The sequence below is a fragment of the Tupaia chinensis genome, unplaced genomic scaffold (assembly GCF_000334495.1).
Source record: "Tupaia chinensis unplaced genomic scaffold, TupChi_1.0 Scaffold145652_1, whole genome shotgun sequence".
Lineage (NCBI taxonomy): Eukaryota > Metazoa > Chordata > Mammalia > Scandentia > Tupaiidae > Tupaia > Tupaia belangeri.
This window is the reverse complement of record NW_006205509.1, coordinates 1,638,320-1,648,467: the sequence shown is the minus strand read 5'-3', so window position 1 is coordinate 1,648,467 and position 10,148 is coordinate 1,638,320. Positions and strand designations below refer to the sequence as shown.

Here is a 10,148-nt window from a genome sequence, read left to right as displayed (position 1 = left end):
GCCGGAAGGGCAAACCCGCCCACCACCAGAGCAGCCGGCGGGTGCGGGTTCCCGCCTTAGTGGGCGGAGTTGAGCTGGTCCAGGCGCGTGATTCCCTCTCGCGGGCCGCGAGACAAGTCCTAGAGGCTCAGCCGGGCGGGTGGGAGGGAGAAACGTTGCTTCCCGCACCAATAACAGAGGCATCCAGGGTGGTTCCTGCGCCGCTACCCTCACGTGTCCCGGTTGCTGCGTTCCGCCGCCTAGGAAATTGCGCAGACTGCGGCGTTAAGACGCTGCCTGCAGCGGCTTCGGTTGGATGAGAGGGCGCTGCAGCCTCCAGGTACGTCGTCTCCTAGGGCCTAGCAGAGCTGCTGATCCCCCGAGTGCGCGGCCACCTGGGCCAGGCTCTGCTTACTGCGTCCTCCCACCCCCCGGCCTTCAGGTTTTGGTGCCCTTGAGGTCGCGCGTGTGTGCTGCCTTGCAGACCTCGAGCCTCGATCTGCACTTATTCCTGCCCAAACCGCTTGCAGCAGTAGGTCAGCCTTGCTGGAACGCAGAGCGGACCCCGTCAAACCTCGAATCCTGTCTTGTGGGACTTCCACGCTCTGACTACAAATGTCCCTTCCTTGTATTATTGATTGCCCCCTGCGCCCTGGCATGTGGCTTTTCGGTCTCCCGTCTTGCTTATTGGTTATCCAGGCTTACCTTGTTGTCTTCACTCCTAGAATGCCCTCACCTCCCTCCGCTAGTGTAAATCCTGCCCACCCTTCTAAAAAGACTGCTCCACTCCCACCCCTTTCAGCTGTCTTATCACGAATCCCCACCCTTTATCCGACCTTATACAATGCGTCTTCTGCTCACACACTTCTACCTTGTTTAACAGAATACAGGATACTTAGTTTATCCTGGTCAGACTGTATAAGCGCCTTTGAAACAGAAGCATTGTTCTTTTCTGCGCCCTTCATAGCAGCAGCATGTGGTCTAAAGTGCCCAGTAAAAGATGAGTGAATCTAAACTAAGGTGATAGACCTGTTTGCAGGGATGAATTTTCTGGGGGACAAGGCTGAGCCTGGAGGTTTAGAAAGGAGAAGAAAAGAACCGGGGCTGGCAAGTGGTGGGGTGGTTAAGGGCGCTGGACTCCCACATGGCCAACAGTCTGTAGAGTCCTGGACCTAGTGGCTTGCTTTCTCACTTTCCCTCGCGCTTGCTCTGTCTCTCTCTGGTCAAATTAAAAAGAAAGAAAGTTAAATAAAATAATTCTTTCTTTTTAAAGATTTATTTATTTCCATTTATTATTATTTTTTAATTTAACCAGAGAGAGAAAGAAAGGGAGGAAGCAAGCCGCCAGGTCCAGGACTCAAACCACTGGGGGCGGTGTGGGAATCCAGCGCCTTTAACCACCATGCCACCAGCTGGTCCCAGATAAAATAATTTTTTCTGGGGGGAGAGGTTTTTGTTATAGGGCACGTGCACTCGCCAGAAAGACAAGAGAGAGACAGAAAGAGAAAGTGAGAAATCACCCCCCAGGGGGGATGGTCACGCCACAGTCCCTTCTCCTCTCCTCTCCTCTTGGGATTTTGCGCACACACGCGCCCAGTGGGAGTTTAAGCCACTGGATCCATGACTTGAACCGCTGTCTGGGACACGGGAGTCCAGTGACATAGCCATTACACCATCTGCTGGTCCCTAAAATAATTCTTTAGAATAGAAAAGAAAAGAACTACGTAACTTGCAGATTACACTCCTATGACATTCCTCTTAATGTTTTTACTCTTGTTTTTACTCTTTTTAAGAAAGCTGTAGTCTATGGGGCCAGTAGGTGGTGTGGCGGTTAAGGCACTGGACACTCCCATATGGCTGACCACGGTTTGAGTGCCGGATATGGTGACTTGCTTTCTCACTTTCTGTCTTTTGCTCTGTCCCTCTCTGGTCAAATTAAAATGGATAAATAGGGACCAGCAGTTGGTGTAATGGCTATTACCCTGGACTCCTATGTAGTCCACCACGGTTTGAGTCCTGGACCCAGGACTTACGCCGGGCGCATGTGCGTGCATGCCCAAGATCCCGAGAGGAGAATGGAGAAGGGATTGCAGTGTGGCCATCCCCCTGGGGGGTGATTTCTGTCTCTCTGTCTCTCTGTCTTTCTGGTGAGCGCATGTGCCCTATAGCAAAAACCTCTCCAAAAAATAAAAATGGATAAATAAATAAAGTTAAATAAAAAATAATTCTTTAAAAGAAAGAAAGAAAGCTGTAGTCCATCACTCTGTAACTGGGACCCAACTTTGTGCTTTACTGAGAAAATGTCAGATGAAAGTATTCTGCTAATCTCAAAGGTTTCCTTCATTTCTGAAGTTAATTCTTTTACCTAGGCATCTAGTTTCATTATTTCCTGGGCCATCCTGCCCACCCTGCTTCTTTCATTGTAAAACATACTCAAATCTTTTTTCTTTTCTTTTGCTACATGCACTCACCACAGGGAGCCAAAATCCCCTAAAGAAGCATGGTCACAGTGGAATGCTTTTTCCTCCATCTGTCCATCCCATCAGGATTTTGGGCACACACTGCTCAGTGCCTCTAGGGCTGGAACCCAAACTGCAGTTGACTATGGGGAGTCCAGCTTTTTTTTTTTTCTGAGAGAGAGATTTTTGCTATAGGGTGTGTGTGGTCACCAGAGAGACAAATTGAGAAATCACCCCCAAGGAGGGATGGCCAAGCTGCAATCCCTTTTCCTCAATTCTCCTCAGATTTTGGGCACGTATGCACTTGAGCGCCCAGCGTGAGTTTTAAGCTGCTGGGTCCAGGACTTGAACTGTGGTCAACTAAGTGGGAGTCTAGCAACGTAACCATTACACCATCTGCTGGTCGTAAAATCCAACTTTCTATGCACAGCCCTTAGCTGCTGCACTGTGGGGCTAACCCTCAAATCTTATTAATAAACAAAACAAACAATTTGTTCTTGATCTTATCTCAAACTATTGCCCTATTACTCCCATTCCCTTAACCAGCAACGCATAAAAACATCAGTTCTTATCTTTATTTTTCTTTATTCATGATAGATCATACACACATGCAGGAGACAGGGAGCCCTCTACAGGGCTTGGTCACACTCTCATCCCCTTGTTCCAGTCCTCCAGCGCGTTAGATCCTGGGCACTCAGGATTTGAACTGTATTCATTATATGAGATACTGCTTTTCTTTTTTTAAAATAATTATTTAATTATTCATTAATTTCTTTTAATTGACCAGAGAGAGACACAGAGATACAGAGAGAGAGAGTGAGAAAGCAAGCCATCAGGTCCGGGACTCTAACCATGGTTGGCCACGTGGGAGTGTCCAGCACCTTAACCACCACACCACCTGCTGGTCCGCAAGATTCTGGTTCTCTCGAACAGTATATAATCACTGTGCCACAGAGCCAGGCCCAAATTCTTGACTTTTTCTTTTTAGAATTATTTACTCAACTTTATTTATTATTACTTAATTTGTCCAGAGACAGAGGGAAAGTGAGAGAAAGCAAGCTGCCAGATCCAGGACTCGAACCATGGTGGACCATGTAGGAGTCCAGCTTCTCAGCCACCACACCACCTATTGGCCCAAATTCTTGAATTTTTTTTTTTTTTTTTTGTGAGAGATTTTCACTGTAGGGCGTGTGCGCTCGCCAGACAGACAGAGAGACATAGAGACAGAAAGCGAGAAATCACCCCCCAGGGGGGATGGTCACGCCGCAATCCCTTCTCCATTCTCCTCTCGGGATCTTGGGCACGCACGTACACGCGCCCGGCGTGAGTTTTAAGCCACCGGGTCCGGGACACGAACCGCGGTCGACTATGTGGGCGTCCAGCGACATAGCCATTACGCTAACTGCTGGTTCCCCCAAATTCTTGAATTTTAAGAAACATTTTGGCCCAGTGTGGTGACAGATGTCAGGGCGCTGCTACATGAAACGAATCATATGGGAAGGCATAGGATTTGGATCCGGGTTGACCTGCACCCTGGGCACACATAAGATCCTGACGAGACGGAAGGAGAGGGAGGAGATTGCAGCAGGAGGGGACCTTATCGAGGTCACTGTGTGTTTCTTTTTTTAAAAAATATTTATTTATTTAATTCCATTCATTATTATTATTTTTTTAAATTTGACCAGAGAGAGACAGACAGAAAGGGAAAGTGAGAAAGCTGCCAGGTCTGGGACTCAAACTGTGGTTGGCCATGTGCGAGTCCAGCAACTTTAACTACCACATGACTTGCTGGCCCCCTCTCCTTTTCTTTCTTTTTTTTTTTTTTTTTTAGAGATTTTCACTGTAGGGCGCGTGCACTCGCTAGACAGACAGAGAGAGACATAGAGACAGAAAGCGAGAAATCACCCCCCAGGGGGGATGGTCACACCGCAATCCCTTCTCCTCCATTCTCCTCTCGGGATCTTGGGCACGCACGCACACGCACCCGGCGTGAGTTTTAAGCCACCAGGTCCGGGACACGAACTGCGGTCGACTACATGGGAGTCCAGCGACATAGCCATTACGCTAACTGCTGGTTCCCACCCCTCCCCTTTTCTTAAAAGAAATAAATACACAAATTAAAAACAAAAGAATAGGAAGGGACATCTGTTCTCACTAATATTCAGTCTTAATTTCAATTCCCTCAACAGAAAGGAACCTGAGAAAATATTAATTGTCCCAAATTGAAGAATATTTCATTGTGGATGAGGGATTCACATGTGAAACTTTCTCTCGTCCCCTAGCTCAGAATATCCAGGGCACAGTTAAATTTGAAGTAATGTATCTGATCCAGATGAAGTTAACAATTTGCTAGGGACCCAGTAAGTTTAGTTTTAGCCTTGGGACAGGTTCTTAGTGTTGGGTTTGGAACTTAGAATGGACTCCCTCACTGTCTCCCAGGGTTTGAGTGTCAGACCCAGCGCGACTTAAAACTCATGCTGAGGGGCCCGGCAGCTGACGTGGTGGTTAAAGGTGCTGGATTCCCACATGGCTGACTGCGGTTTGAGTCCCGGACCTGGCGGCATGCTTCTCGCTTTCCCTTTCTCTGTCTCTGGTCAAATTAAAAATAATAATTATAATAATAATAGCAAGTGGAATTAAATAAATAAATAATTATTTAAAAAAAAAAAAAAAACAAAACAAAACTCACACTGGGTGCATGTGTGCATGCCCAGGATCCTGAGAGAAGAATGGTGAAGGGATTGTGATGTGACCATTCCCCCTGGGGGGTGATTTCTTGCTTTCTGTCTCTCGAGTACATATTCCCTGTAGCAAAAATCTCTCTCGAAAGAAAAAGAAAGAAAAAGTGAAAAAGATTGTTTTTATGGGAGAACCAATTAGATAATGCCTGAAAGGTTTCTGTTCTGTCTTCCCAGAGAGTATACTTGTAATTTCACTGCAAATGTTTTAATCCCTGGTTACCTCCATGAGTTCTCCGCTAGCCAGAAACACTGATGCTTGCTTACAGTTATGTGCCAGTTAAGCACAGTGCTGGGTGGTGTGTACCAGTCACTTCTCCCTAGAAGCATGGAAGAAGGGTCAGGTGTTAGCTGTGCTTCAGGTGCGCCTGGTTCGCACTGTGCTTTTGTATCTTGTGTGCAGAGTTGATTTGCCCCTTAGAATTGTAGAGCTCCCAAACAACACCTCCAAGTATCCTTATGTGCCTACATTTAGGGGCCATTTGGTATGGTATACAGGGCAGACAGACTAAGCAGGATGCAACAGTTATGGAGGGGCCCAGAGAGGGAGCTGGGCTAGGTGCATGAGGCCTTATCCAGTGCGTTTTTGTAGGGGACGACATGCCGACTGCCAAGCAGCTAGCCGACATCGGCTACAAGACCTTCTCCACCTCCATGATGCTTCTCACAGTATATGGGGGATACCTCTGCAGCATCCGAGCCTACCACTATTTCCAGAAGCGCAGCTCCCGGCGCCAGGCTGCTGAAGAACAGAAGACCTCAGGAGTCCCGTAGGACTTGGGGGCTTTTTCTCCAGAGCAGAGAGGCCCGAGGCATGCTGTGGAAAGACCTCACCTGTAATTACTTCCAGGTCAAGAGGATGGGGGCCTTGAAGGTTTTCTGCTCAGGAAGTACCTATGGTCTTTCTGATACTGCTAGTTTGACACAGTTTGTGGAGGCTGCCGAATCACAGTAGGAATGTGAGGGTGAGGTACACCTACAGGCATTAAATATTTTGCCATAATTGTGTCTTGGTGTTTTTGTTTACCCAATAGTGTATGTATAGTGTATGTACCAGTGGAGCCTGGACCGCCAGTTTTCTAATCACAGACTGGATTACCATGGCTTGAGCTCTTACCACTCCTGAAGTGCGGGACATACCAGTTTAATGAGGACTGCTGTCCGCCCTCATGATCTCAAATAAATGACAGTCCCAGCATTTATATAAATCCCTTGGAAGAACCCCAAGAAGCTCTTCTTTGGGTAGTGACTGTTCCTGGGCAAGGAGGTGGTCAGGCCAGCAGGGCCACACAGGCACCTCTATGTCAAGGGAAGCTGACAGCCCTAATAAAACTGCACAGAGTGGAAGAGGGATTGCTCCCAAAAGGAAGGGCAGTTGGGCTGTGTACAGCAAACAGCTCATCTTAAGCTCAGTGGGTGTAGCAGTAGCACAAGGGTATATTTCTCATTGTGTACTGTGCACGAGCTCTACCTGCAGGTCTTACTGCAGAGATGGGAAGAGGACTTGAAAGCACGGAGCATGCTCATGGAGGGAGATTCCCAGGCCCATCAGGTGTGTGGTTAAGGCAGCCGGATCTCATGGCCAACTGTGCAGTTCAAACCCAGCCACCTGAAAAACACACTCAGAATCCTGAGAAAAGAATGGAGAAGGGATTATGGTGTGATTATGCCCCGTGGGGTATGATTGTTCTCTAGTGCACACACATGCCCTATAGCAAAAAGAAAAAGAAAAAAAAAAAAGATTCTCACCACCGTTGCATTTTGAGCTTTGGAACTTGCTAGTTCACATCATTCTTGACTGCCCAAAATATCAGCCCTCTCAGACCCCATCCTCTCCCATGCTGTTATGTACGCACTGCTCTGACCTGTGCCTTCCTCATAAACCTCTTCCATGACAAACAACTCACTTTCTTTCTCTCCCATCTTCTCTTGGTGTGTCAACAGGACTCCCTTGAACACCTCTGCTTTCTTTCTCGGTTGCTGTACAGTAAGGCTGTTCTCCAGGATCCCCAGTGCCACCTTCAAATAGTGACTTCCCAAGTATCAATGAGTCCTTTTTGATGAACTTTTTGTTTTTAAAATTGAATTTTTTTCTTCAATTATTTAATTAATTAATTATTCATTTATTTATTTTTAGTTTGACTAGAGACATAAAGAGAAGAAAAGGAAAAGTGAGAAAGCAAGCTGCCAGATCTGGGACGTGAACTGTGATCACCCATGTGGGAGTATCCAGTACCTTAACCACCAAGCCATCTGCTGGTCCCAATTTTTTTTTTTTTTTTTGGACAGGTTTTTGCTATAGGGAGCGTGCGCTTGCCAGACAGAGAGACATAGAGACAGAAAGCGAGAAATCACCCCCCAGGGAGGATGACCACGCCTCAGTCCCTTCTCTTCCATTCTCCTCTTGGGATCTTGGGCATGCACGCACACGCGCCCGGCGTGAGTTTTAAGCCACCGGGTCTGGGACACGAACCGCGGTCGACTATGTGGGAGTCCAGCGACATAGCCATTACGCTAACTGCTGGTTCCCGGTCCCAGTTTTTTTTAACAATTATTTAACTTTATTTATTTGTAATTTGACCAGAGCTGGACAGAGAGAGAGAGAGAGAGAGGAAAAGTGAGAAAGTAAGCCACCAGGTATGGGACTCGAACCATGGTTGGCCATGTGGGAGTTCAGTACCTTTAACCACCACACCATGTGCTGGCCCCCCAATTTTAAGCCACCGGGTCCGGGACTCGAACCTCGGTCGACTACATGGGAGTTTAGCGACACAGCCATTACGCTAACTGCTGGTCCCATCCCCCAATTTTTAAAAAAGAGACTTTTGCTATAGGGCATGTGCATTTAAAGGAGAGACAGAAAACAAGAAGTTAGCCCCCAGGAGGGGATGGCCACACTGTAATCCCTTCTCTGGGATTTTGGGCACACTTGCACTCATGCCCAGTGTGGGTCTCAAGCCATCAGATCCAGGGCTCAGACTAGGACTCAAACTGCAGTTGACCCTGTGGGAGTCTAGTGATGCAACCACTACACTATCTACTGGTTCCTTAAATATTTTTTTAAAGAATTATTTCATTTTATTTTATTATATATGTTTTTTTAATGAGAGAAAGTGAAAAAGCAAGCTGCGAGGTCTGGGACTTGAACTGTGGTCAGCCATGTGAGAGTTCAGTGCCTTAACCACCACGCCACCTGCCGGCCCCATTATTATTATTATTATTATTATTATTTTTAACTTTATTTATTTGTATATTTATTTATTTGAATTTGACCAGAGAGTGACAGAGTGAGAGAGAGAGAGAATGTGAGAAAGCAAGCTGCCAGGTCTGAGACTCAAACTGTGGTCAGCCATGTGAGAATCCAGTGCCCTTAACCACCACGCCACCTGCTGGCCCCAGCCCCATTATTATTTTTAAAACTTGCTATAGGGCAAGTACATTCACCAGAGAGAGTCAGAGGGAAATTGAGAAAGCAAGTCTCCAGGGCTGGGACTCAAACTGCAGTCAGCCACATGGGAGTCAAGCACTTTAACCATCACGCCACCTGCCGGCCCCCATACTTATCTATTTATCGTGATTTTCAAGCTGCTGGGTCTGGGACTTGAGCCTCAGTCATCCATGTGGGAGTCTAGCACCTTAACCCCCATGCCACCTGCTGCCCCGCTATTACATTTTGAATAGATACGAGTTATTCGGAAAATATTGGTTCACTGAGTCATATAGATCTTGTGCAGGTGAATGCATTTTATTATACATAAAACATATAGAAACTATATTATCTTGGGACCCGCAGTTGGTGTAATGGCTACGTTGCTGGACTCTCATGTAGTTGACCGCGGTTGAAGTCCTGGACTCAGTGGCTTAAACTCATGCCCGGCTTGTGTGCATGCGTGCCCAGGATCCTGAGAGGAGAAGGGAGGAGAAAGGGTTGCGGTGTGGCCATTCCCCCTGGGGGATGATTTCTCGCTTTCTGTCTCTGTCTTTCTGGTGAGCACACGTGCCCTATAGCAAAAAGCTCTCCAAAAAAAAAAAGTCTATTATCTTTATTTTAACCAATTTTATCAGAAAAGTCTTTAATTATTGGAAAGTCATGCTCTAAAGTAGATATATTTTCTAAAATTCTAATTTTCACTTGATAGTTTGGATTTTATCATGGGCAGCAATGTATTTCTTGAAATAATAGGCTCACTTCATTCTTTTTTTTTTTTTTTAAGAGAGATTTTTGCTATAGGATGTGTGCACTCACCAGAGAGACAGAGAGAGAAAGAGACAAAGCAAGGAATTCCCGGAGCAGGGATGGCCACACCACAATCCGTTCTCCATTCTCTTCTCAGGATCTTGGGTATGCATGTACACACACCTTGCAGGAATTTTAGGCCGCTGGGTCTGGGACTAGAGCTGTGGTTGACCACGTGGGAGTACAGTGACTTAACCATTCTATCATCGGCTGGTCCCTCACTTCATTCATTTTTTTTTTTTTATAGACCATAGATTATTTATTTTAAAATAATTTGTTTATTTAATCTTATTTATTCATTTAATTTAATTTGACCAGAGAGAACGTGAGAAAGCAAGCCATTAAGTCTAGGACTCAAACCATGGTTAGCCATGTGGGAGTGTCTAACCATCACACCACACCACCTGCTGTTCCCTGATTAGTTTATTTTTTATATTTTTATTTACTTTTTTTGAGAGGTTTTTGCTATAGGGCACGTGTGCTTGCCAGACAGACAGAGAGATAGAGATAGCTAGAAATCACCCCCCAGGGGGGATGGCCATACTGCAATCCCTTCTCCATTCTCTTCTCGGGATCTTGGGCACGCAAGCACACGCGCCCGGTGTGAGTTTAAGCCACCGGGTCTGGGACTCGAACCATGGTCGGCTACATGGGAGTCCAGTGACATAGCCATTAGGCCAACTGTTGGTCCCTTCCCTGATTAGTTTATTTTTAACACCCATCATGCCATGAATT

General features: G+C 46.4%; 1 protein-coding gene across 1 annotated transcript; it reads left to right on the top strand.

Annotated features, from left to right (window-relative positions):
* Positions 1 to 121: 121 nt before the first annotated feature.
* On the top strand, positions 122 to 6,179 carry COX14 (cytochrome c oxidase assembly factor COX14). Its single transcript, XM_006168177.3, has 2 exons — positions 122 to 319; positions 5,769 to 6,179. The coding sequence occupies exon 2, from the start codon at positions 5,777 to 5,779 to the stop codon at positions 5,948 to 5,950; it is 174 nt and encodes a 57-aa protein (XP_006168239.1). The 5' UTR covers positions 122 to 319; positions 5,769 to 5,776; the 3' UTR covers positions 5,951 to 6,179.
* The last annotated feature ends 3,969 nt before the right edge of the window (positions 6,180 to 10,148 follow it).